General features: G+C 41.3%; 1 protein-coding gene across 9 annotated transcripts in view; it reads right to left on the reverse strand.

Moving 5' to 3' along the window:
• Nucleotides 1-286: 286 nt before the first annotated feature.
• Nucleotides 287-21990, reverse strand: part of BNC2 (basonuclin zinc finger protein 2) — a 410695-nt gene continuing 388991 nt past the window's right edge. For 5 of the 9 annotated variants that reach the window (XM_083419583.1, XM_083419588.1, XM_083419586.1 and 2 more), the window contains one exon: nt 287-4010. In XM_083419583.1, the coding sequence (XP_083275709.1) occupies nt 3350-4010 (661 nt within the window). In that variant the 3' untranslated portion in view covers nt 287-3349. Of the gene's footprint in view, nt 4011-6626; nt 6658-13966; nt 14011-21382; nt 21455-21990 lie in introns of those variants that run through there. The other 4 variants (XM_083419589.1, XM_083419584.1, XR_014506279.1 and 1 more) reach the window with 4 other exon arrangements.

The raw sequence follows: 21990 nt of genomic DNA on the forward strand, positions 1-21990 counted from the left end.
GCTTCTCCCATACTTTCAAATGTTGGTAGGTATGAAAGAATGTTAATGCCTAAACCGTGTGTCTGTTTTTCTCTGATTCACTACAATTATCTACCATCCTGTTTCGTTTTGTGTAACAAACAGATGTTGCCTGTGCAACTCATTTGCTGAATAAGGCCTACTTGATGATGTTTAAGTTTCCAATCTAGTTTTACCAAAGCCATTTGACCTTTAGCAGAAACAAAAGTAAAATGAGAATGCAGAACAGTGATTTATTCAGGAAAGAATTATTTATATACCTCAAATATGTTTTTCATTAAAAACGATATTTATTTATACCATACATACTTCAAAAACAGTGTTGGGTTTTTTAATTTTTTAAAAAAATGTTCCTTAGATATCATTTAGCCATTTTTTAAGGTTTGTTTTGCCTTTTTTCAACATTTCTTCTCGCTTGGTTCCTAATAGCTGGGCAGAGGGCAAGGTTTGAAGAGACAGTGCAGTACAGATAACACTACAAAAGTTAATTTGTTTGGGAAGAACAAACCTTTACTTTTCTATGTTCCCTTTCACAAGCATACCGTACATACGTAGCATAAAACAAAACAAAGCATCTCTCCATTTAATTTTTATAAACAAAAGTAATTAAGACTTTGGAAAAAAGACAAAGCACAAATGAAAAAAAAATCAAGTCAGCAAAAATTGTGGAGGTTTTTGATGTAAACATATTTTTTTGACATACTGGTCGGTAACACTTTTAAAAGAGTCTGTAGGAAATCTGTAAATAATGTCAGAAGTTGTGTCCACTATTTGAAAACAAAGAAATATGGCCTAAGATAAGGCATTTCAATTAATAAAGACATCTTTTTCTTTTTTTACACACACATGGAGATACTGCAACTAGTATTTATATTTTTGTTTTAGGAGAAAAAAAGTACTGTAGCATATACTGCTTCCAAACAAGGAAAAGTTAGACAAGCCTAAGTCCCAATGAAAGGATAGGGTTTAGTTCAGTTGAGACTAACGTCTTCCTGTTGGTTCAAATGAGACTCAGCCACAACTAACTAGAGGTGGATGAGGGCCAAGGAAGACGGGGGAATCTATTTAACTGGAATAGTTTCCGCTAGTAAAATTAAGACTGGATTGCTAATGCCAATTTGCAATGAACAGTGGTTGAAATTGCACAACAGAGTCAACTTGGAAGCTGAAAGCAACCCAAGTATTTCTGGTTTCGCAGTTACAAGAGAAATGTTCTAGGAAAGAAAAGCACTCTCTTTGAGTTAGCAATGTACTGTGTGCGGAAATATTCCTTGTGTATTCTTTTTTAAAAAAGAGAGAGAGAGAGAAAAGATCTGTTATATGACACACACCATAATGGTCTTGGCTGTAGGCTGAGCTTAAGTAAATATCATCATTCAGTCAGTATGCTGTGGTAACACAGGCTGCCAGTGCGGTTTGCCATGCTCAGACAACACATGTAAACACCAGAAACAAAAAGAAGAAGAAGAAGAAAAGATTTGGTGAGCAGCTTCTCCCTGTCTTCCTCAATCATTGGCCTCTCCTCTAACACACTCTTTCCCAACTCTACTGTAATTGTTCTCTGACAAATCATGTTGGGAAAGTACAAAAGATGAAAACATGAATTTTCGGTTTGGGTCCCTCCCTATCCGCAGCCACCAGCTTCCGATTTCTCCAAAGGGGAAGTTACCCAATCTAATGAATGGCACACCGTTTCCAAGCTTTAAGTGCTTGTGCCATTAATGGCTTTCGATTGCTTCTATTAAAAAAAACAAAAACCATGCCTTGATCATACCTCGGCACTTTCCAGTGCACACCAGACAACTTTGCAGAGGTTAGAATTGTATTTCGTTTTCATGCAACTAAAGCCCAAGTCTTCAGTAGAGAACACACAAATTCATTTCAGGAATTCGGATTTGGCCTTTAAGTCACTGTGACCTCCCTTCTAAGCTACTACAGATCAAAAGTAAGTCCCACACAATTGAACTGGGCAATTTCAACTGGAAGCCCATCCTTTCTCAGTTGAAGAAATGTCCCGTACTGCGAAGCCCTGCTTTTATTGTCTATAAACCTACAGACTCACTTGTGGATAATATTTAGAACCTGAGAAGGACATTAATGTGTATTCTCTCCTTGCTCCCAAATTCCTAGGATATTTTTCCCCGCAGGCCAGAGCAGCTGATTATATTTTGGTTACTGAAAACTTGTGCAAAGTTGGCAGTTTCGTGTTAACATTTAACACTTTTATTTTTTATTTGTTCGGCATTCTCGCCCCATACTGACCGGACCACTTCTAACAAAGTGTTAATTCTTTCCTTTCTTTTTTTTTCTTAATCAATAAGACACTGAAAGTATGGCAATACTTTTTAAGGGAAAAAAGGGTATGGATATTATTACACATCCCCACATTGTGTAAGAAAAAAGTGCATGACTGGATTTATGTAATAGTAACAAGACAAAAAAAAAAATCCCTTAAAAAAAAAACTGTATCAGATCAGGTGCTCTAAAGCATGCCAGCACCTCCCCCATTAAGCATCTCTAGCAGGTAGTTAAAAAACAAGACCTTGTGTTTTCTTCTTTTTTTCTTTTTTCTAAATGTGCACTGAAGCTAATATAAATGAACAGAGCTAGCCAGCAAACTATTCTCCCCCCTTCCCCGCATATCTAACAGCTGGATGTAAATGTAAAACCGAACCGAACAAAAAACAACCCCCCCAAATAAAAATAAAACAAAAAGTTAACCACCATCAATACAATTGTTTTACATGATAGGCCCTTCAAGGCTCAATATATACAAGTGTAACAGCCATGTGTAGTTGATGGTCCTCTCAAAGGTTTAACATACACAAAAGACAATTGTACTTGTTCTCCCCCCCCTCCCCTCTCTCTGCAGTGCTGTGTTTCCTTGTGGCCCCCCCTCCCCTGCATTTCTCCCCTTCCTCAAGATTGCAGGCGACAGTCAAAGGTAAAAGAAACAGTCTCTTTGGAGATGACCACGGGTTTTATAACAAAAGTGGGGCTTCAAAATGCAAGTTTGTTCGTGTACGTGTGTGTGTGTGTACGTTCGTTTGTTCTCTTTGAAGCAGTGGAAATTTCCTCCCAGGTAAAACTTACTACCCCAACCCACACAAAATAAAAACAGACAAACAAGAAAAGGGGAAAAAATAGAAAAAGGAAAAGGAAAAAAAAAGCACCTGGTGTTTGTTTTTTCTGTTTTGTTAAAAAAGAAAAAAAAAAGATATATATTTATATTTATATTTATATATATTTATATAATAGTCTGTAAATGGCAGTTCAAAGTAGCGGAAACCCTCTGCGAGAGCTACTGGCGTTTGCCACGTCCATCTCTGAACTAGTCTAGTGAAGCGAAGGGAATGTTTTTATGCAGGTTTGGGTTCTGACTGTGCCGGTTCCGGCTGCGGACAGAAGAAAACATCATGTTGCACCCAGGGATTTTGCACTTGTGCATCTCCCGCAGGTGCACAGTCTTGTAATGCACCCTGAGAGTCCCCTTGTTGCTGTACATTTTGTGGCAAATGTTACACACGATCCCCCCGTTGCTCATGGAAACGCTGTTGAACATGAGGGAGCCCGGGACTTCGGCGCCCACGCCGACCCCTAAGGCCGGGGGATCCGCCTTGTGTGACGACTCCCCACTGTCACTTGCGCCGTCCACGTCATCAAGGAGAATCCCCTCGTCGCTCCCCGCGTCGGATTCTCTGGAGGAATGGATGCTACTGCTAGACTGGATGCTGGAGGTGGTGCTGAGGTCTAGCACCATGTATTCTTCTGACATGCCCCTTCCGTACCCGTTCAGGTGGGAGTCCTCAGTACCTGCCGGGGAGGAGGTGTCTTCCCGTATGTCAAAGCCCATCTGATGCGGGGCGCCGTAGATCTTCATCAAAAACTCGTCGCGGAGGTCCTTGCTAAGCGAGGGCTGCGAAGTGTCCAGGCCCATGTCATCCAGTTCTTTGGTCAACAGTTTACGGTGCAGATTTATGTTAGCACTGTGTCTAGGAAAGAAATAGGAAGAGGGGGCGGGGAGGGAGAATAAAACAACACACCGCATCGCTGATTACATTTGTAACGCAAAACTTGCAGGTCAAAACATAAGTTAGCAAGATAGGGATTTTCATGCAATCCTACTTCTATTGCCTCTTCTCTCGGAAATCCAGGCATTACTATAATGGACACAAATGCAGGGCAAAAATGCTACAAATCCACACTAGCCTGGTCTCTGCCCCACCCCATTTAGGATTACAAGGAACTTCAGCTATTCAGCAACGTAACCTGTTTTGGTTTTTGACCAACAGATTACTGCAGCTCTTACAAAAGGAGCCTCCTTCAAAAAGAACTAGGCAAGAGGGAGAGAAATCAGTAGAATCTCTTACTATATATACACAACATTGGAGCTGATGGTTATAGATTGGGATTGTAATCAAAAAGTCCAGTATAAACTGGAGAGACTCTGGAAGAAGTTAGGCTAGTTTTATCTTTTTCCCCAATAATGAGGGGGGACCTTAAATGTTTCTGGGCAAGACCAATCTTAAATGGAATAAAACAGTGAAATCTTTGAATGGATAAGGTCTTTTGAGCCTGATTCAACAAGTGTTTAATATAATCCTTGCTTAGGGCTACCACAGATTCCAGTCAGGCATCTTGGCTTAAAGGTTACAGTGAAATTTGGGGCTGCAAGAGTAACTGAAAAACTAAATCCATGTTGAGTGGAATGACTTATAAGAGGAGTTGTTGTTTTTAAATAGTAGTGGAAGAATGTGTGATTCTGTGCGACTTAAAACTGAGCCATGTCCACACAAATTGGGCCTTATTATATTGATTTGCATGATCGTTTCAATGCCCTTATTATGTTTATTTAAATCCATTGATTTCTCCTCTTCCTCCCACCCCAGAAAATCCTCAGGGTTTGGGCAGAAAACAATAAATGAAAAGTGGAATATGCAAATTCATTACTGAAACTTATTGTTTTAAATTCCATAGATTATTTGTCACTGTCTGCAAAGCAAGTTTGGAGGCCTGTAACAGACAGCATGGGCCACAATACATCTCTCATTATGGGCTCAATTAATTGCCAGGTTTACATATCTTCCTGTTTCCAGGTGTCATTTGGCAAAAAGCAATTGGGGGTGCTACAAGGTTACTGAATACCTTGAAAAGCATGAGTTTGCAGGCTGTCAGGGTCACTCAACATGCACAGCCAAGAGGAACAATGATACTTTATTATATGCAGCCAGTAAAGGCTGAGGCGGTGGGGTTCCTTGAGCCTGGCACTGTCACAATGTGAACCCACAAACTTTTGCTCCGGCTGACAGCCCCAAAAGTAGAGGCGGGCACACTCAACATTTCAGTTGTGCATTTACACAAAGCAGATGCCCAGCTGAAAAATTGGGAGTGGAGTGGGGAAAAGATGTCCTAAAATAAATAAAAAAATAAGAAGACTTTCAAATCCGGTTATAGTTGCACACTACAGTGTGTTCCGGGGGATGCGGGTGGCACTGTGGGTTAAACCACAAAGCCTAGGACTTGCTAATCAGAAGGTCGGCGGTTCGAATCCCCGCCACGGGGTGAGCTCCCGTTGCTCAGTCCCTGCTCCTGCCAACCTAGCAGTGCGAAAGCACGTCAAAGTGCAAGTAGATAAATAGGTACCACTCCGGAGGGAAGGTAAACGGCATTTCCGTGTGCTACTTTGGTTTGCCAGAAGTGGCTTAGTCATGCTGACCACATGACCCGGAAGCTGTACGCCGGCTCCCTCGGCCAATAAAACGAGATGAACGCCGCAACCCCGGAGTCGGCCACGACTGGACCTAATGGTCAGGGGTCCCTTTACCGTTCACCGTGTGTTCCTGTTTAAGGAAGTGGTGGGCAATGTGCTTTGCTATGTGGGTGGAAATGCTTGCTCTCGTTCTCTGCTTGCCGTTCAAATGGGGGCTGTGCTGGATGCCGGCTGCTCAAATGCGCATTGTAAGGCAAGATGCACATCTGGGTGCAATCTGGGTGTGTGGTTCCCAATCTAACAAAGCCAACTGTTTCCGCACATGGATGCGCCTTCCAAATTTGTGTGACTTAAGTGTAGAAAACCCAAGATGACAATGCAAGATTTCTTTGTCATTTGAACGTCATTGGTTCAAACAGGAGATTCGCCGAGAGCCTTTCTCTCAACCAGCTGGGCTCCCAAAAGGAGCAGAATAACCCAAGTGTGCATTATAGTGGGCTGGGAGGGTGTAGAATTATGTAAACTTAATTTTCCATATCTATTTACATGATTCATCATATATTGTCATAACTCATTTACCTTATTAAATATAGCAAAGTAGGATAACAACCTACTTTTCCCTTTGACAGAAGGCAGGTGGCTGTTCCTGGTTTAAGGATGATTGATAATTGAGGGGATGTAAATTTGGGTCCCATAGGAGCTCCCTCCATGGAGAAGAACTAGCGAGAAATATGTCTGATATTTTGGGGGGGGGGCAGGGGGGGGAAGGAGAGATGCAAGGCATATACTGTCCATTCATTCCCAACGAGACAGCGATCCTTTCACAGAAACTATTGTACTACTGTTTCTTTCTAAGCACACATGTACCCCACACTGCGCTTACGAAGGCTGAGCTTACCTTGTGATAAGATCAGCTTTCTAATCTTTTGCTAAATCGAGATCACAAAAGAAAGAGGGAGACAGTGAGAGAGATAGAAAGAAGGAGACAAGAGAGAGAGAGAAAGAGAGAAAGAGAACAAATTCACATTCCAATCCAGTCACATCTGGCTTAAAAAAAAAGGAAAAAAAAGAAAAGAGAATCTTAAAACAATAAAATACAGGCTAAAAATGCTTCGGCCATGAGATCATTTTCTGTCACCCATCATCTCACTTACACTGTTGTCCTGATGGTTACCGGACCAACTGCACAATCTAAAACCATAAATCAAATCAGACACAGGCAAATTCACATCATCCACAGATTTGTTCTGAACAGATGCATGCTGTATTCACATCCATGAATGATAAATAAACAGGAAAAAAGGGCCGTACAGGCTCCTAGACAGAATTATTTCTTGCCCATTCTAGTGTCAGATGGCAAATGATTCAAAGGGAAAGTTTCTAAGCAAAATACAGGAAGCACTTAGCTGTGAACGCCTGCATGTTAACAAGCTGCAGTTGTTTTTGCTAGTTATTGCACATGTGTAACAGTGCTATTGAGATTCATGGTCCAGTTACTGACACCAAGAAACCGTATCTAGGATGTCTGCTTGCTTCCCTGACTGCATCTTACAAGCAAGCAGAAACATGTGGCAGCTTTGGCTGCGGCAGTTAAGTGGTTGTTCCATGAACAAGCTATCTGAGGGCAGGAGCTTGCCATGCCACTGCCAACTCTCATGGCAAAAACAAACAAGAGCACATAGTCAGATATTGCACTTGAGCAACTCCCTCTTTTAAATGTGTGCAGAGAGCCCTCTCTCTGAGAAGCTCCCGGTGGCAGCATTTTAGTCTCACAACTAGGGTTGCCAGAACACACTACAGAGAACATGCATGTAGTTTCTCCCTCCAATTATCTCCCAGTCTCGACACACACCTGCCTGTTCTAAGAAGCAGGGATCCAGGTGTGCCATGGAGCCGTAGGGTTGGTAAACAATAGGACTGGGTTAGGAATGGGCGAGAGATGGCTGCCCAGTCCTCTGATTCACGTAGAGCTACATGCACACTTTCTGGGATGCAACCCAGCCATCCTAAGCAGCAGCCCACGGTGGTCATTTAGAGGGAGGGAGTCTGACATGCCTAAGTAAGGCCACCTAACCAGTGCCAGATTTACGTATAAGCTAAACAAGCTATAGCTTAGCCCCCCCCCCAAAAAAAATTAAAGAAAAAATTGTCAATGCCAATGTGTTTGCATTATTACGTTTGTTATGAATAAAAAAACATTTTGAATTAGAGCTTAATAATTACTTCACTATTAATATACTTCTTCTTAATTGTATTTCAGTTCAGCAATTACTTAGATAAAATACCATATTTTTTCGCTCTATAAGACGCACCAGACCACAAGACGCACCTAGTTTTTGGAGGAGGAAAACAAGAAAAAAAATATTCTGAATCTCAGAAGCCAGAACAGCAAGAGGGATCGCTGCGCAGTGAAAGCAGCAATCCCTCTTGCTGTTCTGGCTTCTGGGATAGCTGCGCAGCCTGCATTCGCTCCATAAGACGCACACACATTTCCCCTTACTTTTTAGGAGGGAAAAAGTGAGTCTTATAGAGCAAAAAATACGGTACGTATTTTGTTATGTGCAAATGGCTTTAGATACCTATTAGGTCCATAAATTGCCATATAGCATATATTCAACAGAGCGACAATTTGTTGTGGACAAAGGACAGCTGGACATATAAAGGACCCCGTTCCTTCAGTAGCTGAGGGCCTCATCAAACCGAAATCCAGCCCTGCCAACTACTGAACTACGTAGCTATGCGGATAATTGAACTAGGGGGGTTTCTGACATCCAAACCCACAAGGCTGTTCACTGCACTGGCCTGCACTGGCCTCGCCTTTATGTAGAGCAGCCAAACAGCATGGCACTGAGTCGAACTTAGGCTTACCTTTTCCCAATTTCCCCCATGCCCCACTAAAATATACTACAAGCTGTGTTTTGAGTAAATGTAGCTAGGAAGTACCAAGCCTGTTGTTTCTCTCTTGCTTTGTTCCTTGGTTTCCTTGCTAGAACAGCCAGATTTGTCATGCAAATAACATCAGGGTTTACTGAATGCAATACAATGCAAAGAAATATTAATATTGTTTCACCCTCTTCTCCAAGCGAAAGTTGCTTTCCTGATTGGTGACCTGTTAAAAGTTGCAGCTGGTTTCAGCTATCAATAGGAAATGATGCCATATCCATTCACTTATCATTTATAGCAGTAGCTATCAGTAATCTAATTAAACTTATGTACTGGCCGTTAATGTCTGTCAGGCAAATGATGTGCAGAAATGTGTGGACAAGTTCTGGCACTTTCGTCGACAAAGTCCCTTATCCGTTTGTCAGCAGTACCATTGGCTTCTCCTAATATAATTACATTGACTTTTATTCAATTAAGTGCCATTCCTAGCTTTTTTTTAAAAAAAAAAAACTTGCTTTATCAATTGATTCAGGTGTAATGCAATAATAAAGATGAACTCATTGCAGTGCATTAGCCCTGCTGTTCATAACTTCTGAACATGGGTTCATTCATAGCAGTCGATTTCCATTATGCAACCACAGTTCAAAAGAATTGATTCTGTTACATTCATTTCTTAATCTATATCACTCATGTTGGAGAATCCTCTCCAAGATCATGCGAAAATATAACCGGATACCTTGTGTTTGTGTGTGTTAGTGGGGGGCATACTATTATTCATTTGGATTTTTATTTTTTAAAAACATTTTCAGATTAATAGTGAAATCATGGAGTTCAAAGATACATTAGGACTGGGGATGCTTTATTCAAATGTAAAGAAATGTTCAGAGAGTTGTCGTGTTATAGGCCTGGAGCTCGTGAGCTGGGTGGGTGCAGCGCAGATATGCTAGTATTATACTCAAATGTTCTGTGATAAGTGCATGATAAATGCATGATAAGTACATTCAACAGGGACAGGGTGCATGTTGAATACTTAAAAGGCTAAGCGCTTTAAATCTAGCTTCAGCCCTAAGACTGACCATTTCTACCTTACATCTGGAGATATGTAAAATCTTCCTGAGAAATGCTACTACTCTTATAGAAGTTCATCAAATGTTGCACCAGAGGGCAGACATCTAAAATTACTTTCTTTAGGCAAAAATCAGACAGCTTAAAAGTGTCAGAATTGCCCTAAGAAATGTCATCAGTCTTACAAAACCTCTTTTGGCTTCTCTGCCCACCCCAATTATCTTTAAATTTCACTTTAGGTAAAAAAAATCTGGTGAAAATCTTACTTAGTTCTTTCCTCTTCAGGCATGCTGAAACACCTGTAGGGAAGTTCTGCTTCTAAATGTCCATAAAATGGGAGATGGATTAATTTGTCAGTTTGGGTCAGTTTGGTTTCATATACATGGATTAATTTGTCAGTTTGGTTTCATATACACTTTCATGCAATTTTCTCCTAATACGCACATTTTAACTTTGCAGTTTTGTATGATGTGCATATTTTGGCAAGCAATCCCCCCCCCCTCTAATGTGCTGATCTTTAGGTGTTATGTTCACTGATGTATATGCATTTTTGTGTGTGGACTTTTTCATAATGTGTACATTTCAAATGCATTTTCTGTTTAAAAATGCACTGCAAAATTCAGAGAAACACATTTCCAAGAATCGCTGCATTTTTAAACAAACAAACAAACAAATAAACCACACTCATTGCAATGCAATACAATACATGATTTTAAAAAAGATAAAGAGTATATAGATGAAACGGCTTACTTCTTACTGTGTACACAACGAAGGCAATACTATATTATTTCCCCAAATTATTATTATTCTGTAGCACTTACAGTTTGGTTCGTGCAATGGTATGAGAATTGTGAATTAAGTAGGCTCACATTGAAATGTGAACTGAACAAATTTCTCCCCCACTGGTACGTTAAATATATTTTAAAGCTTAAATATCAGAGAACATCAAAGAAGGATGGTCAAACATTTTCTGCCGTTTATAAAGCTTTCACTTTGGCCTTTCTTCAGCCTTATGACCTACAATTCTTACTGATTTTGACAACTGGTTATATCATATTTATTGTGTGAAATAAGTAAAATGATTGAGCTTATTCCCCCCCCCCCCACTTTGGAAGTGTGTGTGAGATTCCCCCCGCCCAATGATAGCCAATATAAACAGTCTATGAAAAAATGTTCCCTGCTGCAGCCCCACTGAATTAACTGTGACAGGCTCCAATGCAGGAGAAATGAGTCCATCTAACTCAGGCATAGGCAAACTCAGCCCTCCAGATGTTTTGGAACTACAACTCCCATGATCCCTAGCTAACAGGACCAGTGGTCAGGGATGATGGGAGTTGTAGTCCCAAAACATCTGGAGGGCCGAGTTTGCCTATGCCTGATCTAACTAGACTCTGCAATGGTTAAATGTCATCTAGCTACAATACACCAAGTAAGTTATCCCAGAGCACGTCTGAAAGCACATATGCAAAACCTGCCTGGGTCTGGCCAGCACCTGGCTAGGAGACTGCCTGGGAACCATATGTATATGGCCTTAGCTCACACAATGAAATAAAAGAAGGATATAAGAAGATTAATAGAACCACAGAATTGCAGAGTTGGAAAGGGACCCAAGCATCATGTACTCCCAGGGGTGTCAACTAGTATAAAATACTGGAGGGACCCAGATAATCCCTGCCCCACATAATCGATCACAAGACCTGGAACATGCACACCATTTGAATGACAATGCCCATCAACTTTGGGGTTGTTTTTTTGGCTCCCTCAAATATTTGGGGAGGGGCAAAGGGACCATGGTCCCTAGCAGTTGGCTCCTGTTTCTACTCCTTCCCCCTACAATGCAGGAATCTGCTATACGATGGAAGGAATCTACTAGAGATTGTCAGCATCGTTACAAACACCAGTTCCAATAGTTCCATTGTCTTACATCCTTAGTGTCTATGAATTCAATGCCTCTAAGAAGACTGGGGACTATAACATTTTTTGTACTGAGACTAACCTAGCCATTTCATCAAATCTTTTAATAACACAGGTGTTACAGAAAATGCCGCAAATTGAGTGAATGTGACATCCACATATGGATACTGACAATTTCAGATAAATTCATAAGTATCTGTAAATACATATATTTCTCCAGCTACCCCCTGACCCTAACTCCAACATACGCCAAAGAGTGTTTGTGTGAAGGCCGCTGCTCACATTTAGCTGAGTATCGGTATATCTCTGAGATTTGAGATAGCTACAAAACTTGCCTGAGATTTTCAGCAGTCTTAAGAAGTTTCAGCTGCTTAAGAGGCCTTCTTTTTAAACAATCAAGCAGGATATAATTTTTGCTAAATAAAGACGGACACCCGAGGGCAGATAAGGCAGGTTCCCCACTCTGTGAAACATCTACATTCCTATGCTCCATGAAAAGACTTCCTGGCACCTTTGCCCGCCCCCTCCCCAAACCAAACAACCAATAATCATTTGCCTTCCTCCACTCCGTTTGGCTGGCAAGGCCTTTCAAAAATCTCTTCTTCCAGAGGCTGTCCTTGGAAGTGTCTGATTCTTCAGCCCACAAGAGTAAACAAGGGAATAAAATACACTCCTAGGTAATTTTCCACTTTTATTAGTAAGAACTTTACTAAAGTACTCTTTTGATGTACTGCATGAAAGAAATCGACAGAGCACTATTATTTTGTATTTAATGTTGATGTATTTAGGGATTTAATTTACCGTATTTTTTGCTCTACAAGACGCACCAGACCATAAGACACACCTAGTTTTTGGAGGAGGAAAACAAGAAAATAAATATTCTGAATCTCAGAAGCCAGAACAGCGAAAGCAGCGATCCCTCTTGCTGTTCTGGCTTCTGGGATAGCTGCGCAGCCTGCATTCGCTCCATAACACACACACACATTTTCCCTTACTTTTTAGGAGGGAGAAAGTGAGTCTTATAGAGCAAAAATGTGGTAATTTTTTTTCTTATTTTGCCTTCTGTGAGTGTATCTACCCTGTATCTGAAGATGTATTCAAGTGGGCTGCATAACTGTGACTAGCTATGCAAAAGCCTTCATCTCCAAAAACGATCCTTTCTCTTTTTGGCATACAAACTCCAAGCACGACTGGAAGCAGTCTATGGTTCCGTCTATATGCATATAAAACTAATGGCATCCCGTTGTTTTTTCCCCAGAAACAAAGTGATGGAGTTTTGTCTTTGCCTTGTTTATGCTTGTATGTTTACTTTGGCCTGAAATTCAAAACAAAGCTTAGCTTGTGGGAAAATGTGTAAGCCAAAGCTATGATCCACTGTGCATTTAAATATTCAATAGTCAGATGTTTTGTAGTGAGGGAGGCCCAAAGGGGAGGAGAATAATTACAGAATAGCCAGAAAATAATTTATGGTTGCCGAATACGATTCAAAGCAAGGGTGGTTAACCCTGAGGCCCTCCAAATGTTGTTGGACTGAAACACCAGCCTGGTCAATGGTCAGGGATGAAAGAAGTTGTAAGTCCAATAACATCTGGAGGGCCACAGGTTCCCTATCCTTATTTTAAAGATTAAGAGTTAATTTAATGAAATTTAAAACCAAGACCGAGTGCTTATCAGGTAACCCAGTGCTTTGCATTCATTGGCCAACACAATGAAAGGTAGGTGCAGGTTGAATTTATACTGAATAATCTGGTACAATGTTGCCTTTATGCCTCTCCTTAGGTTTGCGCAAATGTAAGGGGGCTAGGGTGCCTCTTTTATTCCCAAAAGCTGAAAATTCAGGCAGGGAATTTCCACAAAGGTGTAAAAGATCCCTCCCTCAGTTACAGTCTTGCATGAAATCTAAATGGAAACATCAGAATGAACAATGTGTCTCAGTATGCAAATTTACAAGAACAGATAAATCCTGAAGTTTCCTTTAAAGAGAAGGAAGCCCTCAACTCCTTTGTCACGACTGTGAGCAGATATGGCATTCTGATTTTACCTAAAAACTGGAAACCAAACTTTCTTATTTCCTAATCTTATCTTCCCAGCGCCACAGAAACTGCCTCTCACCTTGCCTTTTCTTGCACTGAAAAATTGGGCTACCTGAAGAGTATATCTTCATATTTTGCTATGCATGTAGCATCTGATGTGTCCATAACTGGTTATGCTTAATGGTAGTTTCCCCCCCATTGCCAGCATTTCAGAGCAGTGGCCGTAGACAGGGCACTACTTTGCTGCCCAGTGAAATGCAAAACATTCTACTCCAGCAGCACAAGCGACATTTGTTTCTAAAGCTTTTTTTATGAATTGCATAGAATCTGAGAAAATATTAACCTTTCATTGGAAGAAAATCCAAAAGGTAAAATACAGTTCAGCACCTATTAAAAAAAAGAAAAGAAAAGAAGAAGAAGAAGAAGTAAAGAAGTGCTTATTAAATGCGGGAAATAAAGGACAAGCAAATTCTTGCAAATTAGACGTGGAGCCCCAGTCATTACCATCCCTTTCAATATGAAACAAATCATTCACACTGGTCACGAAGACAGCTCCCTCTCCACTCAAATTATTCACTTGAAGATAAGCTCTCACCAAACTCTTTAGGGGTTTAACTAATTTACTGCACAGATACGGCACGTCTGTTGTAATAACAGGTAGGATGTATTGGGGTCGACCATTTATCAGAATTAGACTTCTTTTCTCAATTCGCAGTGAATGATGCTGCCTCCACCGTTCCTCATTCTCAGAGCTTGCCATCCCCTTATGGCCCCTAATGTGGCAGGCAAACAAAATTGACAGTCTCATCTTGTCAACAAGGGGCGATTCTCCCGAGAAGCCACTTAACTTTGCAGAGGAAGCAATGTATTAATGTGCCTGTCCCAGGAATGTTAATCATCTTCAAGCTCCCTCTGACTTTGACATGAACAAAATCACCAAATTTGTTTACTAAATGAATCGTAATATGCTAATAAGAGAGCATGACATATATGGTAAAGCCAAACAGATGGTTTGTTTACCCCACTTTGCAACTTTATAAATGCTGTAACTCGGAAGATGTTAGCAAGAATTATTGGGCTGCTGGCAGGGGCGGCCAAGACTTTTGCATACAAAATGCAGAGCCAGAGTAAAAGGAAAAGCAATTTGTTATCACCAAGGAATGCACGCTTCTGCTGATAGTGATATTATGATGTTTGGGCACGTCATGCAAGGGGTTTTAGCGTGGAGTTTTCTGCCTGCCATGTCATCTGCTAGTGCAGTTCTGTCATAGAAGCAAGACCTGAGAGCGCTGCACTCCAGAACAGCCTGGTAATTCAGTACATACCTGTTGAGGTGTTAAATGAGATGGCTCTTACGGTGTGAACAGAATTACATTTTTCCAACAGCTGCATGTGCTCACAAGCATCAAGGTCAAGGCACGTTCGAAATACATTACTATTGTTGTTCATTAAAAGATCAAAAGGCATTACAAACAAGAAGCAAACCACTGGCGTTAGTTGCCAGAGTTATTCAGGACTGCTTGTAAGTTTCATTGTGACACGTCAGCCTCACGCTTTACCAGCTGCATGGATGCAAACTGGGCTAGAAAATTTAAATGAAAAGATCGACCAAAATTATCAACATTTATCCACTATTTTTTCTCAGATATAGAAGATAGCAGTGATTTAGGCAGGCCAGCTTCACAGACTTCATTGCTTGGTATCATCAGGCCCCTGCCATTATCTAGGTTTTTCATCTACACACAAAAGCTTCATACATACCTGTGGAGCATAACTCCGGTGGCTTTTTTATAGGCTATCCACAAAAAGCAAAATTCCTTCTCAATGAATAACAACTTCCTGAGATTTATTTCTCGGAACGTATTTTGAAGTGAGAGTGATTTTTAAAATGAAATATTTAATCCAAACTTCCTCCTCCCCTTTCTTATCAGAACATCCAAGCAGGCATTTGTTACACTGTTTGGGGATCTCTGAACTGGGTCCAGGGCCACCTTGTTCACCAGTTGGTGAACGAATAATAAATAAATGGCCAAAATCCCAGTCTATGATATTTTTAAGTTGACTTGTCTGCCTATTGCAGTGGTATAACATTTATTATTTCGCTCAATTGCAAAACGAAAAGCAAAACCCTAAAAATGGTTTTGTGGTGCTGTATTGGAATGCCACCCACAAAGTATTTGTGTTCCAACACATCACTTAGGCAAGTTCTGCAATCCCTCTTCCCCCATTCCAAAGGAGCAGGCTAGGGAAATATATAGGCTGTGATATATTTTGTGCCTTTTTGTGTGTGTAAACAGCTCTGCTAGGAGCTCTCCTAAAGGGTCATATAGAAGATAAAACTTATTATTTTATATTAGAAATAATAACGATGACCTCAGAAAAAAATAGATGGAGCGATGTCCCTGTGATGCTATGTGGCTATTTTGGTTCACTGTGGTGCAAATCCCTTTGAGTGATTACAATGTTCATGTAAGGCAACTAAAACATATCATGTCTCCGGCATAACCTTGCTCCTAGCAGGCTTGGAGAATTTGCAGCACACTTTGGAATGCACTTTGAATTAAACGCTGGATATATGCAGAACTTTGAAAGGAAATGGTTGAAAAGGAGACTGCTCACACATGCATGCCCATCAGTTGATTATTCTCCCTTTTATGACTCACGTTGAAATGCGTGAACTTCCTCTGCCGAAAAAGCACTTGTGTTGCAAGATGATATGACAAGGGGAACTGTGCTGCTTGATCGGGTGAACAGCACAGTTCAGCTGTCCATATCATATGATTGTAACATGCATTTACGTGCTAAACTTCAGCCCACAAATGTAAGCTATTACTATATGCTGCAGTCAAGGTGTGATGTACATGCATTCCTATCTGAGATAATGGCCTCATGTTACAAACCAAAATGAGTATAATGGTAACAAGTTTTACAATATAATTCCCCTGAGTTAGGGGTGAAATTAAAGCTTGGAGAAATACTCCTAAAACTGACGTCATTTTCGGTTGGATAAGCTGGCATTGTGCTATGGGCTACTTGTTAATTTAGGATAAGGACTGTGGATAACACGTGGGCTGCATTTGAAATGATGGAAGTCATATGGAATGTGGAAGTTGAGGGGAAGTGTGTGGAACAGGTCTTGCTGTTCTAATTTCTGAGAATGGAGTTGAGAGATGACCTAACCTGGGGAGAAAACAGTAAGACCTGATGAAGAGAGCACAGCAGAGGTTATATTTTCTGAGACTCCTCCGGAAAAATAATCTCTTAAAAGGACCTGTTGATGGCATTTTACCATTGTACTGTTGAGACTGTATTAACTTATGGTCTGTGTGTGTGGTTTGGGAGCTGCATGGTCAGGAAAAAAAACAATACTGTCCAGGGTTGTAAAGACTGCGGAGAGAATAATTGGGTGCACTCTTCCCACCTTGGATCAAATCTATGCTTCCAGGTGCCATAAGCAAGCTGCAGAGATAGCGCAGGATAATGTGCACCCCGGAAATGATCTCTTTCAGCTTCTGCCTTCTGGAAGAAGGTAAAAGGTAAAGGTAAAGGTACCCCTGCCCGTATGGGCCAGTCTTGACAGACTCTAGGGTTGTGCGCCCATCTCACTCAAAGAGGCCGGGGGCCAGCGCTGTCCGAAGACAATTCTGGGTCACGTGGCCAGCGTGACATCGCTGCTCTGGCGAGCCAGAGCCGCACACGGAAACGCCGTTTACCTTCCCGCTAGTAAGCGGTCCCTATTTATCTACTTGCACCCGAAAGTGCTTTTGAACTGCTAGGTTGGCAGGCGCTGGGACCGAACGACGGGAGCGCACCCCGCCGCAGGGATTCGAACCGCTGACCTTTCGATCGGCAAGCCCTAGGCGCTGAGGCTTTAGCCCACAGCGCCACCCACGTCCCTCTGGAAGAAGGTACAGGGTTATAAAGACTAGGACTAGCCGCTTGAGAAACAAGTTTCTATCCAAATGCGATTTTGGTTTTAGACGCACTGTAAGGTAGTCTCTATGGGAGTATATTATATTTAATTATGGGGTATCAGAGTTTTTAGGGGGTTAACCAGACTGGGATAGCTGTGAAAGCAGGCTTGTTGGCTTTTGAATGCCTGGTGTAGATTTTGTTGTTCTGTATGGGACAATGACAATATAGATTACTGTATAATGAAGTCAAGCGTTCTTGAATCAGAGTTACTTTGGCTTGGGTTCTAAGATAAACTGACTAAAAGAAGTTTGTGGGGAAATGTTCCCCCGGCAACTTTCCCCCTTTGAAGGCACCTACACTCCCTGAAATGGCTATCTGCAGGATGGGGGCGGGGCGGCGGCTCCTGAACAATGCAGAATGTAATGTGGGGAAGAAGGAGGTGGGGAAACCTTCCTTTCATGACCTTCCTTTTCTTAGCATCCTACCTCAAATCTGGCTGATTTCCCCCCACCTGCTACAGCTCCTCCCTAGTCCAAAGGTGTCTTGGACTACTGTTGGATGTTGACAGTATTTTAAACACACTGTGTTTGTTATAAGTGCCTTCTTGACTTTGTCTCTCTCTTTCACACACCCACACACACCCACACACACCCACACACTGTTTCTTATGATATTTTTAGTAGTCGTCTAGCTGTGCTTCAATGGCTGATTACCACCACCAGGGTATCTGCACCAGCTCCAGACTGAAGTGCTGGGATCCCACGAAATTGTTCTGTACTAACTATTGCTATTGGCTATTAAATTCTGAGAGACATTTTTTTAAAAAGAAAAAAAGAAAGAAAACCTATCCACCGGAGGCCAAGCGGGAAGTATGAATTCAGCTTGGCTTCCAAGGATTACTTTACAGCAAGAATGGTGAGCAACCGTCCCAGCCTGGCGCTTATATCTCATTTGAAACATCTACTCACTCCTGACCAACAAAGAAAATTTCAATAAAGAAGTTTTACCGGTTTAACAGCAGCAAGCTCCTGGGATTGTCAAAGTGCTAAGGCTTTTCCAAGGAGAGAAGGAATCAGCAGCTGAAATATAATTAACCTTCCATTCTCAATGCAAAACTGCCACACACACAGGAGCTCTGCGGTCTATTAGTGAAGTTATAACGGCCAACAGGCAGAAGGAAAATTGGTCAAAAGTTGGCGGCTGCTGTCATATTTTTAGAATTATGATTAATGACACTAATAATGCAGATGATTACTGATATGTGTATCTCCTGCAGTTTATCATATTGCACTGGCTGCCTACGTCCACAATAAACACGGTGCTATCATTTACCTCTTTATTGAAGGCAATCCTTTCTCTGGTGAAGGAGCTCGCTCTAATTACTTTGTAATGTTTTATGTCTCGAGCATTTTGCAGCTCTGGACCCCAACAACTGCTTCATATCTACCATTGATTAATTACAGAAGGTTTAATCAAAATTTAGAACCTAATGTTGTCATTTATGAGCATCCTGCATTGCCAAGGTACTTAAGGTCTCATTCCAAGTACTGAGAGAGTGCTGGGTTCAAAATAAGTCCCACGAAGGCGCAAGGTGCCAAACACTTTTACCTCAGGTATTTTGAGTTTATTAGTCCTTCCTTGGTTGGCTTCTGTTTTAATTACCTATTGAACCCAACAGGCAAATACTCATTGACATCAGTATGTTTTGGAACAGATGTGGTAAATGGAGGGTTATTTCCCTCCAGTTCCTAAACAACAGACATTTGGGCTCCTGGATTTTTATTTTTATTTGCCTTTAAATTGCTCTCATTTCTCCCCACTTCTGGGAAACGAGGGGGTGAGGAGAGCAGTTGAGCTGGTCTCTCTTGGGTTTCCGTCAGAGCAAAAAGTTTTTTTTTGCAAATGACAGCACAGTTTTGAAGCGGTTAAACAAGTGAGGGGGGGGGGAAATTGCAGGGACAAATACATAAGTTTTTTTTAATGTGGATTTTTATGGCACTGTCATACAACCATTCACCGTTGAAGTTAAGTGTTTTTTTAATACCATTACTGAACTGCTGAAATGGATGCTAATATAGCTTGGAGTGCTAATGTCAAGTCCTGGTAATAAAAAAGACAGACTGCTGAATGAAATAATTTCAAGTAAAAAAAATAGAACAAAAGTGCTCTCGCTCTCCACTTTTATTGAATTGGGACTGACTGAGCCAATTGCTTTAGAAGTCTGTAAAACACAATTACTAGTGAGCCGAGTGACCCAGCTGTGCCCTCTTTGTGACGGTACAGGCTAAAAAGGCTGTAGAATTAGTGCTGCTTCTATATCTGGCGTTCAGGGCTGTCCCCTCTACTAACAACCTGGCTCCTTTTCTCACTGTGTGATCGCTAATGGATCACACATCAAGGGCCCAGCTAACCGATCCAACTTGTTCTTTTCCTTTCTTGTATGAAACAAGATTGGTGGCTGTCAGTATATTTAAAAGAAACGGATTTAAAGATGACTTGTTCTTTTTAACCGTCAGAATACACAATGCAAAAAACATGACTTGAAATAACCAGGTATAAACATTAACTCTTTTCTCCTTTCTGCTTTTAGCTAAGATCTCTCAAGCTTAGACACCGGCCAGAAAGTTTTCCATAGGAAAGAAAGCAGATAAGAGAAAAGGGCTCAGCTGGAAAGCAGTTAATACAAGAAGTGAGGAACTTCATAAAGTAGAAGGCCTAGTATAACAACTTTTTATCCTGAATTTACAACTTGTGCTTCAAATCATACAGTCTGACGCAAGAGGTTAAAATCTGGGAAGACTGCGAAAATTAATGAACTAACGCAACATTCTACCTGACTAAATCCTAGCCTGCTCACCTTCCTCTGTTTCATGCCTCAGAAACAAATACACATTTGCAATGCAACCTGCGGATAGGTTTTTACAGTAAGACTAGTTTGGGCAAACGGAAAGCTTTTTAAAACCTTGCTTTCTTCTTCATATAGGCAGTAATAACTCTTCTTATGGGAGAAAGCTACCTTTTAAAAAGCTGCCCTAGCTTCAGTCCTTGAACAAAATACTTGTTCTCGGCTCTGGAAATCCCAGCAGCTTTGTTAGTGAAGTCAGAGCACAGTCTCAGCAAGAAGGGCAGCATGCAAGGTTCAACAACTTGTAAGCACAATTCTAGGACACGGAGCCAGGCACAAGTGACTACGTTGTCCCAAAGAGTGGGTGTGCTCTTCCTTCTCTGCTTTTAAAGAGTGGGATGGGACCAGTCATTTGCGGGCAAGAGGACTGCACTTGCAAAGGATTGCCCCGACCTGAGTGGGGGCTGTGTGCCCTTGGTGGCAAAATCTGTGTCCAAAATCTCTGCCTCTCCCTTAGTTGGCTCTCCCAGCTGCCTGTTCTCAGGTGGCAGATCAGGACCTAGCCAGCTAACTCCCCTTGTCTTATAGAGATGCCTGGCCACAGGGGCATGAGACCCTCTTCTCCATCACCACCAGAGCTCCCTCCCTCCCCCCCCCCCAAATCTCACGGCCCTCCTCCTCTTGACAGATCCAGCTATTCCTGCCCCATTTCAGCTTGTGCCAGAGAGCCCACAAGAAAGCTAAATTATTACACAGTACAATAGGGATTGGTTTGTTTGTTATTGTTTTAAAAAGATAGGGCATTGCCCCAAGTTATTTGTTATTCTGTATGTAACTGAGCTGCTGCTGTTAAGTTACACTTCTGTATTTGTCTCATATTTAATACTTTTGGTGTACAGTATGGTTTATTTCTGGTCTGTTGACCATAGCAAACCGTCGACGATGATCAAAAAGGGCTTTAAAAGACAAAGTTAAATGTGAAACGAGTTCCGAATTTACCTCACTTTTTGTGCTAAGGGAAGTTTTCTTTTAAACATTCATAGCGGAGTATCTATTTACAAATTCTTGTTCCTAGAAAACAGAAAAGAGATTGGTTTCAAATCTTGTGGATAGTGCTCATCACTGAAATGTCAACAAACAGGCTGCTATCTCCATCTCTATGATTCTTCTCTCAGACTGGTTTTGAAGATACTACAGCTCTATCCAATAATCTCTCTCTCTAATAGGGTAATAACTGCTACGGCACACTTCACTAAATGGTAAACTGCCAGGTAAATATTGAGTTTCTAAAAGCTGCCATAGCTGGCCTTAACTGCTAATTTTCTTTTTAAAAGGGAAAGGGGGGGGGGTTGGGACAGATGATGCATTTGCAGAGCTAAAAACCAAGAGGAAAACAATTCTTGGGAGCTACTTCTGGAAAAGCTACATAATGGCCATATGGTTCAGTCATACAAGAAATTCTCATCTGTAATAATGAGTGTGAAACACATGGATTCTGGTAAAGATTTCCTTCGTGCATGGCTTTGTTTAACAAGTGCTTTTAATCTGTCTCTTATCTCTGCTGACTGTCCTAATCTTTACAGGATAGCATATATTTAGACTTAGCA

This window comes from Podarcis tiliguerta (assembly GCF_965153285.1).
Source record: "Podarcis tiliguerta genome assembly, chromosome: 17".
Lineage (NCBI taxonomy): Eukaryota > Metazoa > Chordata > Lepidosauria > Squamata > Lacertidae > Podarcis > Podarcis tiliguerta.